This window comes from Heterodontus francisci, chromosome 8, assembly GCF_036365525.1.
Source record: "Heterodontus francisci isolate sHetFra1 chromosome 8, sHetFra1.hap1, whole genome shotgun sequence".
NCBI classification, from domain to species: Eukaryota; Metazoa; Chordata; class Chondrichthyes; order Heterodontiformes; family Heterodontidae; genus Heterodontus; species Heterodontus francisci.
In genome coordinates this window covers 62,436,165-62,456,423 of record NC_090378.1, presented here as the reverse complement: position 1 = coordinate 62,456,423, position 20,259 = coordinate 62,436,165, and the positions used below count along the sequence as shown (strand labels likewise).

General features: G+C 42.7%; 1 protein-coding gene across 1 annotated transcript in view; it reads right to left on the bottom strand.

Annotated features, from left to right (window-relative positions):
* Positions 1 to 371: 371 nt before the first annotated feature.
* The window catches only part of dab1a (DAB adaptor protein 1a), a 287,520-nt gene continuing 267,632 nt past the window's right edge, over positions 372 to 20,259 (bottom strand). Inside the window, exons 25-29 of the mRNA XM_068038058.1 lie at positions 13,146 to 13,274; positions 12,432 to 12,595; positions 3,654 to 3,807; positions 2,950 to 3,018; positions 372 to 746 (exon numbers count right to left, since the gene is read on the bottom strand). Coding sequence (XP_067894159.1) covers positions 595 to 746; positions 2,950 to 3,018; positions 3,654 to 3,807; positions 12,432 to 12,595; positions 13,146 to 13,274 — 668 coding nt within the window. The 3' untranslated portion in view covers positions 372 to 594. The remainder of the gene's footprint in view (positions 747 to 2,949; positions 3,019 to 3,653; positions 3,808 to 12,431; positions 12,596 to 13,145; positions 13,275 to 20,259) is intronic.

Here is a 20,259-nt window from a genome sequence, read left to right as displayed (position 1 = left end):
TGAACAAGGATTCACCAAGGGGGAGCTAAAAAGACAGTGTGTTTAAAAATTAAACCCTGTTATGGTAAGACCAGGTGAAGGCTGAGAGGGAACCCCTAGACCCCTTTCTGACCTGATCGTAACAACACCATTAAGTGGCACATAATTTTCACCCAGAAAGTATACAAGGGAATTTAATTGCCTTTTCTATTATTTCTACTAATACTAGTAGTTGTTGCTCCTGTGAAGACCTGTGAAATATTTGTTGATTATTCAGTTGAATCTGCCTGTTGGACATATAATACACCCAAAGAGCCCTTTATGTTAAATATATAGCTTTATGACCTAATGTGTATAAATGTATTCATTCATAAAAAACAGGAAAAAGACTGTTTAGTTTTAAAGATGAATTAACTTTTATTTCACTGTTCTGTTTATGCCATCTCCATTTACTTTTATTAACCATTTTTTTAACCACGTAATTTAACTACATGTTGCTTATATTGCAGCAAGATGTTCTCTTCCACTGAAACAAAGTTTAACATTTGGTGAAAATATTTTTGGAACAATTATCTGAAGTTGTGAACAAGGTGAAAGAAGAGCATTGCTTCTTCATTAGCATGACAGTATGTGCTGATTATTGCCTTTGCATGTTTGGCCACCATTTCCTGGTGGAGGATTATTGCACTGTCTTGTCCTTGTCCTTTGTCTATTTGCACATTCAGACCAAGATGACCAGCAACTCCATTTTCCATCAACAGCAATATCTAAAACAAGAAGAAACAGGCTGTGGCGTTAGTTTTATTGGCTTTCTTACATTATTTTTTGATATAAAGTAGGTAGAAATTCATAAAATGTAAAGGGTAATGCTAGACCAAAAATGAATTGACTATTTTTACAAAAACTTGGTTTTAATTTTTAAGTTACTACATTTTCGCTCCCATTTTGCTGTCTCTATACTATAACAGAAAGTTGCTGCAAAGGTGCTATTGTGTACCTCCAATGCCCACCTTGGCAGCAACTTTCTGTTATGGTATCTTTTTCTTTGGCCTCCTTCTCTCGAGAGACAATGAGTAAGCGCCTAGAGGTGGTCAGTGATTTGTGAAGCAGCGCCACCATTGACATGCTGTTTTCCCTTTGCCAGCTACAGGAGAAATTCCGTGAACAACAGATGCCCCTCTACGTTGCTTTCATAGATCTCACCAAAGCCTTTGACCTCGTCAGCAGATGTGGTCTCTTCAGACTACTAGCAAAGATCGGATGTCCACCAAAGCTACTAAGTATCATCACCTCATTCCATGACAATATGAAAGGCACAATTCAGCATAGCGGTGTCTCATCAGACCCCTTTCCTATCCTGAGTGGCGTGAAACAGTGCTGTGTTCTCACACCTACAGTGTTTGGGATCTTCTTCTCACTACTGCTCTCACATGCGTTCAAGTCTTCAGAAGAAGGAATCTTCCTCCACACAAGGTCAGATGGCAGGCTGTTCAACCTTGCCCATCTTAGAGCGAAGACCAAAGTACAGAAAGTCCTCATCAGGGAACTCCTCTTTGCTGACGATGCTGCATTAACCTCCCACACAGAAGAGTGTCTGCAGAGACTCATCAACAGGATTGTGGCTGCCTGCAATGAATTTGGCCTAACCATCAGCCTCAAGAAAATGAACATCATGGGACAGGGCATCAGAAATGCTCCATCCATCAATATCGGCGACCACGCTCTGGAAGTGGTTCAAGAGTTCACCTACCTAGGCTCAACTATCACCAGTAACCTCTCTCTTGATGCAGAAATCAACAAGCGCATGGGAAAGGCGTCTGCTGCTATGTCCAGACTGTCCAAGAGGGTGTGGGAAAATGGCACACTGACACGGAACACAAAAGTCCGAGTGTTTCAAGCCCGTGTCCTCAGTACCTTGCTCTATGGCAGCGAGGCCTGGACAACGTATGTCAGCCAAGAGCGACGTTTCAACTCATTCCATCTTCGCTGCCTCTGAAGAATCCAAGGCATCAGGTGGCAGGACCGTATTTCCAATGCAGAAGTCCTCGAGGTGGCCAACATCCTCAGCATATACATGTACTGAGTCAGTGGCGCTTGAGATGGCTTGGCCATGTGAGCCGCATGGAAGATGGCAGGATCCCCAAGGATACATTGTACAGCGTGCTAGTCACTGGTATCAGACCCACCGGCCGTCCTTGTCTCTGCTTTAAAGATGTCTGCAAATGCAACATGAAGTCCTGTGACATTGATCACAGGTCATGGGAGTCAGCTGCCAGTGATCGCCAGAGCTGGCAGACAGCCATAAAGGCGGGGCTAAAGAGTAGCGAGGTGAAGAGACTTAGCAGTTGGCAGGAAAAAAGACAGAAGTGCAAGGAGAGAGCCAACTGTGTAACAGCCCGACAACCAATTTTATTTGCAGCATCTGTGGAAGAGTCTGTCACTCTAGAATTGGCCTTTATAGCCACTCCAGGTGCTGCTCCACAAACCACTGACCACCTCTAGGCACTTACCCATTGTCTCTCGAGTCAAGGAGACCAAAGAAGAAGATACCATAACAGAAAGTTGCTGCCAAGATGGGCATTGGGGGTACTCAATAGCAGTACAAGGTGTAATAAAAACAGAAATTACTGGAAATACTCAGCAGGCCAGGCAGCATCTGTGGAGCGAGAAGCAGAGTTAACGTTTCAGGTCTGTGACCTTTCATCAGAACTCAGCAGTACATGGTGACCATCCATCCTATTTCCTTTATATGCGAGAAGCGGCTGGTTTCCAATTTTCCCGTTGTAATGTGAGTGAAACTGGGATTCAGCAAGCAAAGGATGATGGATACAAATCTGCTTCTGCAAAGTGTATCATGCTACTGCTACAACAGCATGCTATGTCTGGCTATTGGTCTAGTTTTGCGGGAAGTTATCTTCTGCTGTTAAAAATACCATTATAATTTCTCTCAATGCAATCAGTAATGCTTACTCTCTCTAGGTGTAATCTCACAGGCAGCTCCACGAAAACCAGCAGGACATATACATGCACATTGGGTTCCTGCAATGATGAAATAATTTAATTACTGATATTTGACAACAAATTTTTATTCTATAGTCTTTAATTGCAATTAACTGGTATCAACCTGTGTTGTCCAGATGATTGTAGGAGTGAGGCAGCAAGACGTGAATCCTATTGTGTTTATTATAATCAAGGCCACTAATTTGTTATTCTTTTGGGAAAAAATAGAAAGAATTGTTCAATATAATCCTCAAAATACCAGTGGAAATCCAGGAGAATCCTGTTATCCCACGTAAAAAACAACAAATTTTGACTTATTCAGTCATCGTAAAACAATAGCTTGCATTATAATTTCTACTTTTCAGGAATGATGGTGAAATTCCTCTTTTGATGTAAGGATGTGAGTTTTCTTCATAATTAATGACCTCTAACAATACAAGAAAGTGCAGTGATTTCTGAGAATGTGGAATAAAAATGCGTAATTCTGTTTTTCATCAAAAGAGGCATTTCAGCCTCCCGGTAACAATCTAAAAATGTGCACGACATAGTACTGTGATTGTAAGCAAGGATTTTGCTATTATTTCTATATGTTGATTGTTTGAAAGAAAATCAAAAATTGTTCATGTCTAAGAATCGTGTCCTTCATTGTCCACCAATCACTGATTGCATTGTACCTTTAAGAACAACAACCCCATTGTTGCGACATGGAGCGCATCGACAAGAACTGGATTCAATCAGGTACTCCTCTAGGGCTCGCCTCATGTTGGCTTTGATCCTATTGGCATTCTGGAATGTATTTGAAGTGACGAGTTCATAAAGAGGTACTGGCTGCAAAGAAAAAGAAAAATGTGTAGCATTAGTAAAAACACATTACCTACATTACATAGAAAGACCCTATACATGACAGAGCTGGGGGAAATCGCAACTGGTGGAAACATGACTTGCAAACATTATCCTCCATGTACTTAAGTTCTGATCACAGTTGGTGAGTGGGAAGTGCCTCGAAAATGGGAATGAGGGATAATTGAAGGGGGAATCCACCCACACTGAATCATCCACTTTTTAGTGGCTAACGTCAGTGCCACAAGCAGGGATATAGAATTAAATTTGGTCAGTGCCTGGTGGAGGTAGTTGGGACTTCAAAGGGGCTTGTAAGTTATGAATAATTTAAAAAAAAGAAAATATTAATGGTGACCTTTTTGATTCTGATGTTCCTTCACTTGGTTTTGCATTACAAAAGGACATGTAGGTTTTGTGCAGAGATTACTGTGCCAAAAGCTGAAGGGTTATGGGGAAAGAGCAAGAGAGGGGACTAATTGGATAGCACTTTCAAAGAGCATCTTAATGGTAAATGGCTACATGTGTGGACAAACATTTTTGGCAGGATTTCCAAAAGCAATCTGAGGTTCAGAAGTTATGGCATCTTTCCAAAGGCTACGTTGGGCGAAAGAAGTGGTTGATGGCAAAATAAATGTAGTGGCGTGAAAAAAAAATCTGTGGGCAAGTGATGGAATGATGTAGCTTCATAAACCACTGTTTCATGGATGGAAAAGTAAAGGTACTGCTGCATGAGGTGAGTCTGGGTAAGGTTGACCAGCTGACACTCTAGGCACCGTTCCCATAGGACACCCCCTCGAGAAGAGATGTTGGCCAGGATCAATGCACTGTACCCACAGGATCTGAGACAAGTGATAAGGTGGTTGAATCAATGTACAGGCACACAATAGTATTTGGTATGCTTGGTTGTCAACCTGCTGTACATAATATTGGTGGCACATGTTAAGCCCTAAGACAACCTTACAGTATTTCATTGCTTACCATGCATGCTCAAGCACAGTCAAGATGCAACTTCCAACTGTAATTCTTAGTACATTAACTGCTTAACAGTCCTTCACACAAAAAAAAATTGAACACAACCTAGCTTTGTGATGGGTGGTCAGCTACTAAAAAGCAAGACTGGCTGCAGGTCATTCCTTCGATTTATAACTTGTCAACATTGCAAAAGCAAAATACTGCAGATGCTGGAAATCTGAAATTAAAACAGAGAATGCTGGAATTACTCAACAGGTCTGGCATTGCTGAGTATTTCAAGCATTTTCTGTTTTTAACGTCAAAATTACTTCTCTGTTTGGATGACAAGATGACAAAAAATCCAAGAACAGACTGGAGGAGGATCAAAATCTGATATGCCCTTGACTCCCTCAGAGGTTGCCACCATGACATATTTGCATCTGGAAGCATTGAGGGAATGAAGGAGGTGAAATGAAACTCAAGACAACTATCATTTTGCTCTTGTCTTATCCCCTTTTCACTCATTAACACATATAGCCACAGCAACATCACATACAGCACCTATCAATGCAAGTTCTGCCTAAAGGCCTCCAAACCCAAAGTGGAGGAGAGCATAAATGTCCCAATTGTGAGATATAGGGTGGGATTTTTAGTTAAATGAGAGGGCAGGAATGGAGGGGTGGCAGGCGGTCACTTAAACTTGTCCTTGGGTCAGCATGCCGGTTTCTCAATGCGAAACTGACACTCTAAAAGTTTTAAAATGCTCTGCTGAGAGCTGGAGTAGGCAACCCATCTGAGATCGACAAATGGCCACTTAAGGCAATTAATGAGCTGGTTGTCAGCTCATCAACTGTCACTTTTGAATTTTCTTTTTGAGGCACAGGATCTATGTAGAGTCTCAATCACAAAAGGGAGGAGGAGGCGGTGACACAGTGGGGAGCAAGTCAGAACAGCGTGTCAGCAGCAAGAGGCACCATAGAAGGCGGCAGGCTCAAACAAGACCCTCAGTCACAGGCAATCAGTTGTACAGAGTCAGGAGAATTATCTGTCATATCTCTTCACTCTTGACAAGGCCATTTTGGGGTGGGTGGCTTGGAGGGATGTTGGATGAGTACTTCTGCTTACAGGCCTCATGGGTCTATGGGGGGGAGGGGGGGTTTCAGGAAGACACCACATTCCAATTGAAAGGAAGAAAGAGCATAACAGGAAATGGGAATAAGCTTCTATGAGATAGGATCGACTAGCGATGAGAAGCAGCATTTGCAGGAGCAGAAGCAGATCACTGGGCAACAGGGGCACAGGTAGCAGGAGCGAGAATAGGAAGGAATGAAGGTGATACCCTCACCATAGGGTCTACCGCCAAAGGAGAAGCTACCTGGACATGTCAGAGTGTCAGTGCTACAGAAGGCTGCACGTCCAGGCAGATGGTTGTTGACTTGTGTGTCCTCGTTGAGCATCATCCGAGGGTTTGCAGGAACAGTCATCATGGCCTTCCCATGGCTGTAAAAGTCACAGTAGCCTTTGCAACCAGTTCCTTCCCAGGAGCAGGAGCAGACATTGGTGGCATCTTGCACGCAGCAGTAGATCATTGCATCATGGAGGTAATGGATGCTCAGTTCAAGAGGGCAAGGGATTACAATAAATTCAAGGTGGATAGCAGCACTCAAGCTCAAAGGGTAGTGAAATTTGCCTCCATTGCTGGATTTCCTCAGGTGCAAAGTATAATCGATTTCACCCATGTGGCCATCAAGGCAGCAACTGACCAGCCAAGGAGATTCCTCAATAGGAAGGGATTCCACTCTTTAAATGTCTAGCTGGTATGAGATGACAGCAAGCACTTTGTGCAGGTGTGTACACATTCTCCTGGAAGCTGCCATGATGCCTTCATCCTATAGCAATTGCAGGTGTCGCAGCTCTTCATGGAGCCATCGGAAATCCGTGGATGGCTGTTAGCAGGCAAGACCTATCCTTGAAGTGATGGCTGATGACTCTAGTATGCTACCCTGCCACAGAGCTGAGAGACACTACAACTGATGCCATTTGAGCACAAGGGTCATCAGTGAGCAGGCCATCGGCCTCCTGAAGATGAGGTTCAGGTGCCTTGATTGGTCGGGTGGCACCCTCAAGTACATTTCCTTAAGGTAGTAGCACATTGTGGTGGTCTGCTGCACACTTTATAATATGGCCCTTCAGAGAGGTGTGAAACTTGAGAAGGGAGAGAAGGGCTGGAACAGCATAGCTCCTTGGAGGATGAAGAGAATGAAGAAGAGGAGGAGAAAGATGAGGATGAGGAGGAGGCTGAAGGAGAATTGGAGAGCGGTCCCCAGGCTTTGCAAGGATATCGCTGCTGTAGGCTCAGGAGGTAGAGTCTTTTATCAGGATGGCAGGGATGCTAGAGCCACTCTGATCCAGACATGTTTCACCTGAGCAATACTCAGGCTGCAGGATCTTTGGAGATGAGAATTCCTTCACCTGAGTGAGTGCTAGCATCGGTTAAGAACAAAAGTCAGCAACCTTCCAATGGCACCAACACTCTGACTACAGCATCTCCACCTGACATGCTCTTGCCCAGTACACTCCTTTGCCTGGCTAACCCTTATTTTCCATTCTCCTGCCTTTCACCATGATGAAATGAAAACGCACAAGTATGCTTTCATGCAACAACATGCCAAGTGTTTTATTATATAACAGTGTGATGTCATGCACAACAGAGACACTCAAGTAACGCACAAAGTGATATTACCACGTGGTGGCCTGTGCTGATGGTCACTCCTACAAATTGCTCCCCCTGTGGCTGAGGATGAGATGGAGGCAGATTGCTCACTAGTGCCTTTCTGACACTGCAGGGACAGCCTCAGTCACTAACTCTACAGATGCTTTGTCTGTTGGAGAGGCCATGGAGGTGGATGATGATGTAGGAGCTCCATGAGGGGGTAGCCTCCTCATCACCGTCTGTCATCTCCTTAGCTCTTTCATGGCGTCCTTGATTGCTGGAGAGAACCACCAGCTGGGGCACAGCTGGCATCCACTCCATGCTCCTTTGTGCTATTTGTGCCAACTGACTGGAGAATGCTGCAGACTGCGGCATGCATTCCATGCATGTCAGTGCGCTGTTCCTGCATCCACTCTGAGTAATACTGCATAGAGTTCTCCATGAGTTTGGCCACTCTCAGTGGAGGAGCTCTGCATTCAAAGCATTGAGACATTGTGGAGCACATGAGATGAATGGACTCCTCCATTTTCATCCCATGATTTTGCAGTCCCTCAGGTAACTCCAACATTTGGGCACACATCTCACGCTGGTTCTCCAGGTGGAGCTGCCTGTTTTGTGACCCCCTAGGCTCTACATCTCTGCCCTGCTAAGCAGGGCTGCACCTGTCCTCCATCCTGCGAGGGGGACTGGCCACAGCTGACTCTGCCTCCCCCATATCCTCCTGTTCTGAAATGATGTGCACTTCACCTTATGGCACCTTCTCTAATAATGTGCGAGGACCCACCGAGGTGGGAGTACCTGCGCTGGTAGAGGGTGCACAAGAAAGATGTGACGGTGCAGCTTCCTCTAACTCCTCCATAACAGGTTGGTGATGTCTTGACTCCTCCCCCTCTGCAGCTGGCCTTGTGGGAGACATAAGAGAAAATGGCCATGAAAATTGGCACAATTAACAGATGCTTCTGCTGCTTGAAATACTAAGATGACAGTTTATGCATTGACAACTCGATATATGGGGAGCATTGCCTTCCATCCTCTGAACCTGGATATGTTGAGATCTATTCACCCTGTCTATTTAGGACTCCTGTTTCTCCATCTCCAACATCCTGGTGGCTTGCCACTCTGGCCAGATCAAGGGCCAGCTCCTCGAAATGATGGGATTCAGTGATGGGAGGTGGGGTGACCCCATTGTGGCCTCTCACTCACCCATTGGCCATGCGAAGTGAAGAAAAATGCTGTTAGGAAAATGCCTCTCTCCCTCATGACTTGCAGCTTTCATTCGCAAGGGATGACGCAGACTTCCCCATAGTCAACTGTCCAATAGCACTCAGATAATGAACTATGTTTATGGGTCATCAATGATGCTGTGCACACATCTCTCCTATGGTCAGGAGAACTCCATATGCCCTCAGGATGCCTCTCCCCTTTGCATTCTGGTGACTGCTGACCAGAGGCCACGCCATCTGTGCCTATCTTTGGACTTACCTTGCCAGATCTAAGCAGGTCATTGAAATGTTTTCTGCACTGCATCCAGTTCCTCCTCACCACTCCTCTGCTGCCGACCTCATGAGCCACCTCCAGCCATTGCCAGATTTGCAGGCTTTCTCATGCCACGGTAGGGAACAGGTTGCTTCTCCATGCTGTCACCGCCTCCAGCAGCATCACAAGTGAGGTGTCAAAAAGATGGAAGGCTGCACTGGCATAGGGGTTCTCCCTAACCGCTGCCCTCTGCGCAGCTTCTCCTTCCATTATTGAGGTGAACATCAACCGCAATATTGGCTGCTGCATGCTCTTTGAATTGGGGCTGCTCCTTCCTGTGCCCCTCCTCCTTCCCAAGTCCACTGCCGCTAATTGGACAGCGAATGTGACTCTGAGCTAATTAAGTGCTTTCCCAATTAAAATTGCAATGCATGGGTGCCGCCAATGTCGTGAGGGACCGGGACCCAGAAATGACTGCTATATTGGGGATCCCAATCCTGGAATTGAAATCCTGCTCATATACTCTATAATTTTGTTGAAATAGCTAAAGTCAAGGTTGAAGCAGATTTGGGGTTGTTAATAGACTAAAAAACAATGACACATCATGTAACACATAAGGTTGGTGAACTATGTTGGTAAATTGGTATGGTATAAGTTAGAAAAGCTTATGATAATTTTTTTATGGGCTGTGAAGTTCAGTAATGTTAGGCAGGACGGGATTATTCTTAGGAACAAAAACAAGAAATGCTGGATTCACTCAGCAGGTCTGGCAGCATCTGTGGAAAGAGAAGCAGAGTTAACGTTTCGGGTCAGTGACCCTTCTTCGGAACTGACAAATATTAGAAAAGTCACAGATTATAAACAAGTGAGGTGGAGGTTGGGCAAGAGATAACAAAGGAGAAGGTGCAGATTGGACCAGGCCACATAGCTGACCAAAAGGTCATGGAGCAAAGGCAAACAATATGTTAATGGTGTGTTGAAAGACAAAGCATTAGTACAGATTAGGTGTGAATATACTGAATATTGAACATCAGCAAGTGCAAACCTGAAGAAAAACAACCTGAAAAAAACAGTGGGTGAGCAAACTGAACAAACTAAGATGAACTGAAATAAATACAAAAAAAGATTGTAAAAAATGTAAAAAGGAATGCCAAAAAAAAAAGGGAAGAAAAAATAACTAAAAATGAAAGTAAAGTGGGGGGCTGTCATGCTCTGAAATTATTGAACTCAATGTTCAGACCGGCAGGCTGTAGTGTGCCTAATCGGTAGATGAGATGCTGTTCCTCGAGCTTGCGTTGATGTTCACTGGAACACTGCAGCAATCCCAGGACAGAGATGTGAGCATGAGAGCAGGGGGGAGTGTTGAAATGGCAAGCAACCGGAAGCTCAGGGTCCTGCTTGCGGACTGAGCGGAGATGTTCCGCAAAGCGGTCACCCAGTCTGCGCTTGGTCTCCCCAATGTAGAGGAGACCACACTGTGAGCAGCGAATACAGTATACTACATTGAAAGAAGTACAAGTAAATCGCTGCTTCACCTGAAAGGAGTGTTTGGGGCCTGGGATAGTGAGGAGAGAGGAGGTAAAGGGGCAGGTATTACACCTCCTGCGATTGCAAGGGAAGGTGCCCTGGGACGGGGACGAGGTGGTGGGGGTAATGGAGGAGTGGACCAGGGTGTCGCGGAGGGAACGATCCCTTCGGAATGCTGACAGGGGAAGGGAGGGGAAGATGCGACTGGTAGTGGCATCACGCTGGAGGTGGCCACCTCCAGCGTGATGCCACTACCAGTCGCATCTTCCCCTCCCTTCCCCTGTCAGCATTCCGAAGGGATCGTTCCCTCCGCGACACCCTGGTCCACTCCTCCATTACCCCCACCACCTCGTCCCCGTCCCAGGGCACCTTCCCTTGCAATCGCAGGAGGTGTAATACCTGCCCCTTTACCTCCTCTCTCCTCACTATCCCAGGCCCCAAACACTCCTTTCAGGTGAAGCAGCGATTTACTTGTACTTCTTTCAATGTAGTATACTGTATTCGCTGCTCACAGTGTGGTCTCCTCTACATTGGGGAGACCAAGCGCAGACTGGGTGACCGCTTTGCGGAACATCTCCGCTCAGTCCGCAAGCAGGACCCTGAGCTTCCGGTTGCTTGCCATTTCAACACTCCCCCCTGCTCTCATGCTCACATCTCTGTCCTGGGATTGCTGCAGTGTTCCAGTGAACATCAACGCAAGCTCGAGGAACAGCATCTCATCTACCGATTAGGCACACTACAGCCTGCCGGTCTGAACATTGAGTTCAATAATTTCAGAGCATGACAGCCCCCCACTTTACTTTCATTTTTAGTTATTTTTTCTTCCCTTTTTTTTTTGGCATTCCTTTTTACATTTTTTACAATCTTTTTTTGTATTTATTTCAGTTCATCTTAGTTTGTTCAGTTTGCTCACCCACTGTTTTTTTCAGGTTGTTTTTCTTCAGGTTTGCACTTGCTGATGTTCAATATTCAGTATATTCACACCTAATCTGTACTAATGCTTTGTCTTTCAACACACCATTAACATATTGTTTGCCTTTGCTCCATGACCTTTTGGTCAGCTATGTGGCCTGGTCCAATCTGCACCTTCTCCTTTGTTATCTCTTGCCCAACCTCCACCTCACTTGTTTATAATCTGTGACTTTTCTAATATTTGTCAGTTCCGAAGAAGGGTCACTGACCCGAAACGTTAACTCTGCTTCTCTTTCCACAGATGCTGCCAGACCTGCTGAGTGAATCCAGCATTTCTTGTTTTTGTTTCAGATTTCCAGCATCCGCAGTATTTTGCTTTTATTATTCTTAGGAAGCTGTGCAATCTCATGAAAATGCTATTATCTAATCAGAGTTGGATAATGGAGGTCTGTCTGTATTATTAAAATTACTCCATGCCACTTTTAGTTTGTTCTTTTTGTGCTATTCTGACACTGGCTTTGTTGGTTTTACTCCAAGACCATTTGCTTTCCTAGCTGAGTGTTTTACACTAGGCATTCTGGCATTAAAGTATTCAAATACACAATTAACAGTTTTTAATGAGATAAAAAAAATGCACTCAGTGACTTTTCCATTAATGGTTTCTCTGAATCATGCACCTACTATGGCTGAGAGGTTGGGTGGGTGACTGTCTCCCAGGCCTTTGCCAGAGCCACTATGAAACCTGTCTGCTGGGAAGTAAACAAAAAATGCTTCCAATTTCCCCAGATCTTCAAGTGTTGGATTGGAATTCAGCAAAGCGAATCTGATCCAGTATCCTACCACTTTGTAACATTCTGTATTGGTGTTAACACGTGCTCTTTCATCATAGTTCATGATAAGAAAAGCTACAATGATGCATGTTAAATGAAACCCTGGGAGAGTCAACAGCTAAATGATTAAAATACACATACCGCATGAAAACTCCCTTTATTAATTCCAGTACTGAACTTCACTCAACAGGTGAAAATATTACCTTAAATTTAATGATTTCTGGATTGTACTCAACCGCATCTCCCCATTCCTGCATCAGTTCTACAGTTGGAAGCTGTTTGTAAGCAAGAGCTGTCACATGCTCGCTTGCTCCACCTCGAACAAATATTATGAAGTCTTCCGTGTACTTTGATTTGGAAATACCCTCTGGCACAATGAATATACAATTAGAATTCATTATGAAGGAAAAAGTGAAGAAAAATATGTCCATTCTCCCCTCTATTCCGCTGATTTTCTAAAGGTGATGAGTAAGCATCCACAGGTGTGGCAAACCCTCTGGTACCTCCCCCAAGTGGCCAGTTTTCTTGGGTGTGCATACAGCAATAAAGCCTGTGCTAGCAGCTGGTCAACCATTGGGGAGAGAGATGATCTAAACTGGCTTCAATCCTGTTTTCACAAGACATCCACCCATGCATATTTTACACAAGGAGTCATTGGAGAACAATCAGGTGTGGTTTTCCCTATCCCTAGCCTACATCCATTAAACCAATGGTATTGCTTAACTGCTTCCCTGGTTGTGATCAGCTACCTCAGCAATAATTTGATCTGTATGTCTCGGTACTATATTGTGCAGTGCACTTCTCCAAAGAACCATTAAAATTTATTTAGGCCAACAATTATTCATGAGTTAAATTAAAATATATAGTGCACACATGCAGTTTTAATTTTGTATGAAAACCTATTACGTTAGAGGTACCTCCTTTTATATTCAGAAGACCAGCGCAAGCTCCAGCTTTGACATCTACAGCAACATAGACTCCTTTAATATTGGCTCCTATATTAAAGCCTCCCTTTGCACAGTTTTTAGCATCATTCAGTGAGTAACCTAAAGATTAAAAGAGGAAAAATGCTGTCAGTCAAGATTTTAATGAATTTTAATTTACTTCATGGCTCGAATTTTGTGGTCAGCGGTGAAGTGATGGCACTCACCATTAACCTTAAAGAAAGCAGACCACAAAGATCTAATGATCTCTGTGTCATGAGTTTTACTTTTCCCAACATTAATTTCATTCTGGCATCAGAGAGGTTGTTCAGCCTTAATTATGACTTAGTACACCATTAAAACCTACAATGCATAACTCAATGTTTTTTTTTGCAGCGAGACTAATTGCATATAAAGTGGAAGTTCACGTCAATTTAAATTTCAAAAGATTTCCATCTGTGCACCTTGTGGAGGAACGGGGAATCACTGACACCAACTTCTGGATTTATGTAATAACATACGATCATACGAATGTACGAATTATGAGCAGATATAGGCCACTCAGCACCTTGAGCCTGCTCCGCCATTCAATAAGATCATGGCTGATCTGATTGTAACCTCGATTCCACATTCCTGCTTACCCCCGATAACCTTTCCCCCCATTGCTTATCAAGAATCTTTCCACCTCTGCCTTAAAAATATTTAAAGACTCTGCTTCTACTGCCTTTTGAGGAAGAGAGTTCCAAAAACTCACAACACTCTGAGAGAAAAATTTCTCCTCATCTCTGTCTTAAATGGGCGACCCCATACTTTTAAACAGTGACCCCTAGTTCTCTAGATTCTCCCACAAGAGGAAACATCCTTCCCACATCCACCCTGTCAAGACCCCTCAGGATCTTCTTTGTTTCAATCAAGTCATCACTCTTCTAAACTCCAGGGGATACAAGCCTAGCCTGTCCAACCTTTCCTCATAAGACAACCTGCCCATTCCAGGTATTAGTCTAGTAAACCTTCGCTGAACTGCACTTACATCCTTCCTTAAATAAGGAGACTAATACTGTACACAGTACTCCAGATGTGGTCTCATCAATGCTCTGTATAGCTGAAGCATAACCTTCCTACATTTGTATTCAATTCCCCTTGAAGTAAAAGATAACATTCTATTAGCTTTCCTAATTATTTGCTGTACCTACATACTAACCTTTTGCGATTCATGCACTAGAACACCCATATCCCTCTGCGTCTCAGAGCTCTGCAATCTTGCACCATTTAAATAATATGCTTCTTTTTTATTCTTCCTGCCAAAATAGACAATTTCAAATTTTCTTACATTATGCTCCATTTGCCAGATCTGTGTTCACTCACTTAACCTGGTTATATCCCTTTGTAGCCTCCTTATGTCCTCTTCACAACTTACTTTCTTTGTGTCATCAGCAAATTTAGCAACCATACCTTCGGTCCCTTCATTCAAGTAATTTATGTAAATTGTAAAGAGTTGAAGCCGCAGCACTGATCCCTGTGGCAAACCACTCGTTACATTTTGCCAACTAGAAAATGACCCATTTATGCCTACTCCCTGTTTTCTGTTAGCTAGCCAATCTTCTATCCATGCCAAAATGTTACCCCCGACACCATGTGCTTTTATTTTCCGCAATAACCTTTGATGTGGAATCTTATCAAATGCTTTTGGAAATCTAAGTATAGTACATCCACTGGTTCCCCTTTATCCACAGCACATGTTGTTTCTTCAAAGAACTCTGATAAATTGGTTAAACATGATTTACCTTTCACAAAAGCATGTTGACTCTGCCTGATTAACTTGAATTTTTCTAAGTGCCCTGCTATAATGTCTTTAATAATAGCTTTTAACATTTTCCCTATGACCGATGATATGCTAACCGACCTGTAGTTTCCTGCTTTCTGTCTCCCTCTCTTTTTGAATAAAGGAGTTGCATTGACTATTTCCAATCTAATGGCACCTTCCCTGAATTTTGGGAATTTTGGAAACTCAAAACCAACGCATCGACTATCTCACTAGCCACTTCTTTTAAGACTCAAGGATGAAGTCCATCAGGACCCAGGGACTTTTCAGCCCGCAGGTCTGACAATTTGCTCAGTACCACTTCCCTGGTGATTGTAATTTTCCTGAGTTCCTCCGTCCTTTCCATTTCCTGATTTACAGCTATTTCTGTGATGTTACTTGTGTCCTCTATGGTGAAGACCGATGCAAAATACCTATTCAATTTATCTGCCATCTCCTTATTTTCCCTTATTCATTCCCCAGACTCACTTTACATAGCACCAATGCTCACTTTGTTAACTCTTCTCTTTTTAAAATATGTATAGAAACTCTTACTATCTGTCTTTGTATTTCTTGCAGGCTTTCTCTCGTACTCTAACTTTTCCCTCCTTAGTAATCTTTTATTCATTCGTTGCTGCTTTTTATATTCTGTCCAATATTCTGACCTGTCACCCATCTTTGCACAATTATATGCTTTCTCTTTAAGTTTTATACTATCTTTAACTTTGTTAGTTAACCATGGATGGTGGGTCCTCCCCTTGGAATTTTCCTTTCTTGTTGGAATGTATCTATTCTGTGTATTCTGAAGTATCCCCTTAAATGTCTTCCACTGCATCTCTATTGGCCTATTTCTTAACCTACTTTGCCAGTTCACATTTACTAGCTCTGTTTTCATGCTTTGATAATGCCTTACTTAAGTTTAAAGTATTAGTCTTAGACCCACACTTATCTCCTTCAAACTGAATGTAAAATTCAATCATATTATGATTGGTGCTGCCTAGGGGCGCCTTCATTATGAAGTCATTAATTAATCATATCTAATTGCACAATACCAGGTCTAGTATAGCCTGCTCTCTGGTTGGTTCCAGAATGTGCTGTTCTAAGAAATTATCCTGGAAACATTCTGTGAACTCTTCATTTAGGCTACCTTTGCTCATCTGATTTTTCCGATCTATATGTAGATTAAAATCACCCATGATTATCGCTGTATCTTTCTGACAAGCACCCATTAGTTCTTCCTTTATACCCCATCCTACTATGTGGTTACTTTTAGGGGGCCTGTACACCAAACCCACAAGTGACTTCTTGCCTTTATCATTTCTCATCTTGACCCAAACCGCTTCTATATCCTGGTTTCCAAAACTTAGGTCATCCCTCTCTATTGTGTCAATACCATCATGAATTAACAATGCCACCCCTTCACCTTTTCCTAGTTTCCTGGCCTTCCTAAATTTCATGTACCCTTCAACATTCAGGTTCCAATCTATGTCATCCTGCAGCCATGTCTCTGTAATGGCTATCAGATCGTACTTATTTCTATTTGTGCTATCAATTCATTGATAGTTCATTGAATATTGTGTGCAGTTTTGGTATCCTTATCTGAGAAAGGATGTTCTTGCTATAGAGGGAGTGCAGCGAAGGTTTATCAGACTGATTCCTGGGATGGCGGGACTGACGTATGAGGTGAGATTGAGTCAATTAGGATTATATTCGCTGGAGTTCAGAATAGTGAGGGGGGGATCTCATAGAAACCTATAAAATTCTAATAGGACTTGACAGGGTAGATGCAGGAAGGATGTTCCCGATGGTGGGGGAGTCCAGAACCAGGGGTCATAATCTAAGGATACGGGGTAGACCTTTCAGGACTGAGATGAGGAGAAATTTCTTCACCCAGAGAGTGGTGAGCCTGTGGAATTCGTTACCACAGAAAGCAGTTGAGGCCAAAACATTGTATGTTTTCAAGAAGGAATTAGATATAGCTCTTGGGTCTAAAGGGATCAAAGGGTATGGGGAGAAAGCGGGAACAGGTTACTGAGCTGGATGATCAGCCATGATCATAATGAATGGCGGAGCAGGCTCGAAGGGCCAAATGGCCTACCCCTGCTCCAATTTTCTATGTTTCTATCTGTTTTGTTTCAAATGCTACATGCATTCAGATACAGAACCTTTAATTTTGTCCTTTTATTATTTTTGTAACCTCTGGCCGTGTCTGCTGATTTACTCTTAGATTTGTAATCACTGTCCCTTCCTGTCATGGTCTGTTTATCTTTTTCCATATTAATATCCTTCTCTCTTACCTTGTCTCTCCTCTTTGATTTACCACATCTTTTCAAATGTGATCCCTTGCACCCACTCTTCAGTTTAAAACCCTCTCCACTTCCCTGGTTATATGACTCGCTAGAACTCAGGTCCTAGCATGGTTCATGTATAGACTGTCCCAACGGTACAGCCCCCACTTTTCCCAGTACTGGTGCCAGTGCCCCATGAACCGGAACCCACTTCTACCACACCAGTCTTTGAGACGCGCATTCATTTCTCTAATCTTATTTACCCTACTACAATTTGCATGTGGCTCAGATAATAATCCAGAGATTTTTAATCCTTTGAGGTTTAACTTTGCATGTGCAGATACCAGAACTTGCTGTCAGTTTCACAAGACTAATGACGGCGAACGCTGACAGTTCACTGTCATTATAACCACAAAATCCGAGCCTTTGATTTACAAGACTTCAGCAACATTATAAAAGTAATAACAAAGCCAATAGATCAATGATGTCACAGTTATTAATATATTAATTCTGTCTCCAGTTACATCCATCAATTCATTATTTCTTTGGTTGGGAGTTATCTAATTTGACCTCATGGATCCAGATGGAGGTGCTGGATCCATTAAAATGAAACTTTTTCAGAGCACACTAGACAGACTGTCAACTTTTCCTGAACTGAATGGAAAAACTCCTTTCCAGTTTCCATTAGTTCTTTTACACCTTAGGAAATAATATTAAAAATAATGTTTGGCTTTCATATGTTTGCAATAATTTATGCATTTGTGGATCGCTCCAAACTTGAGTCCATTATTTTATCTCTGATAATTTTTCTCTTAGTTCTCTCGGAACATATGAACAATTGTAGGCTAATCAAGTCCTTGAGCCCATTCCACTATTCAGTTAGATCAGCCCCTCACCTCCATTTATTCACCTTTGTTCCATATTCCTTGTTACCAATTATCCAAGAAAAATCTGTCAATCTCAGTTTTGAAAATTTAATTTGAACTAGTATCCACAACTTTTAAGGGAGAAAGTTGCAGATTTTCACTAACCTTTGTGTGGAAAAATTGTCTCTTGATCTCTCTTCTAAATGTCCCAGCTCTAATTTTAAGATTGCGCTCCCTTGTTCTGGATTCCCCTATTAGTTTCACTGTGTTTACCCACTTGAATATTATTATAAAAACTCTCAACCTTCTAAATGCAAGGAAATACATCCAAGTCTATGCAACCTGTCCAAGCCCTTCATCACAGGCTTGAATCCTGCTTGAATAAGCTGATATGTACCCTTTGTCCCGACCTTGGCATATTCTTAAAATCCCATTAAAGCACCCGTTGCTGCCTCTTTATGAACAGCAATAAATTCTCTTGTAATTGCTTCTTGAATTTTCTACAGTATTTGACATGTTTAACTATACCATCTTCCTCCAATGTCTCTCCATTTATCAGCTTAGTGGCACATCATCACTTAGTTATACTCTTACCTATCTGAATATAGATCAGATCATCTTCAGCAATAACCTTTCTTCCTGCCCCATACTATTAACTCTGGAGTCTCATAAGGATCTCTCCTTGACCCCCTCTTCTTCCTCATCTACATGCTGTCCTGTTCATAGATCTGTGGTCAGCTTCCACATGTGTGTTGATAACACCCAACTCTGCTACAGCAAGGCCTGTATGACAGCTATGGCTCAGTGGGTAGCACTTTTGTTTCTCTGTCAGTTCAAGTACTAATTGAGCACAAAAATTTAGGTTGGCCAATATTTATCCCTCAATCAACATCACTAAAACAGACTATCTTGTCACTATCACATTGTTGTTTGTGGGAGCTTGTTATGTGCAGATTAGATACCGCATTTTCAACATTACAACAGTGACTACACTTAAAAGTACTTAATTGGCTGAAAAATGTTTTGGAATATCCTGAGGTCATGAAAGGCACTATATAAATGCAAATCTTTCTTTCTTTACTTCTCTTGACCTCTACATTGCATGTGAAATATCAGGCTGCTTGGATGAGCCTGAATTTCTTCCAACTGAACATTAGGAAGACTGAAGTTATCATCTTCAATGCCTTGGCACAAACTCCACTCCCCTGCTACTGATTCTATCCCTCTCTTCAACTACTGCCTCAAGCTGAACAAAAACTGTTTGCAAGCTTGGCACCCTCTTCGACTTTGAGCTGACCTTGCAATCCTATATCGTCTCCATCACAGAGACTAACTACTTTTACCTGTGCCCTACGTCAATGCAAATGTTACTGAAATCCTCATACATGCCTTAATCAACTGCAGATTCTACTACCCCAATACTCTCCTGGCTAGTATCCCATTTCACACCTTCCATAAACTTCATCTGAATCAAAACTCTGCTCCTTGTATTCTATGCTGCACCATGTCACCCATCATCCCAGTGGTCACTGAGCTATATTGGCTTCCAGTCCTCCAACACCTCAAATTTAAAATATTCATCCTTATGTTTAAGTCCTTTCATGGACTTTCCTGCACCTATCTCCCTAACCTTCTCCAGCTCTACAACCCTCTGAGACCTTTGCGTTCTTCCAACTCCGTTTCTTGAGTATCCCCATTCTCTCTACCCGGCTATAATCTTAAACTCTGGAATTATCTCCTTAAACCTCTCTGCATCTCCATTTCCCTCTGTTCCTTTAAGGCCTGCCCCGCTACTTCAAACCAATTTCTTTTATTTCTCCTAAAGCTTTCTTCTTTGGCTCAGCATCTAATTTATTTGAATATGCTTCTATGACATGCCCTGTAATGTTTTTGCATGCTAAAGAAGCCATAGAAATGTAAGGTTGGGATTTGTATATTGGTGTTTATTACTGAACTTGTGGGAAAAACAAATTAAAAGCACTGAGATTTCAACCAGGATATCTCCTTAATAGACCTTTGATATTAGTCTTAAGTCAGAATTAATTGGAGTTTTTCTTATTCCACTGATGTAACCTCATCAGAAGCGCAGTGGAAAGCTGGTTTCTGCCACTTTTCTAGCAAAGTTACCATGGCGGAATGGGAGCAACTCCAAA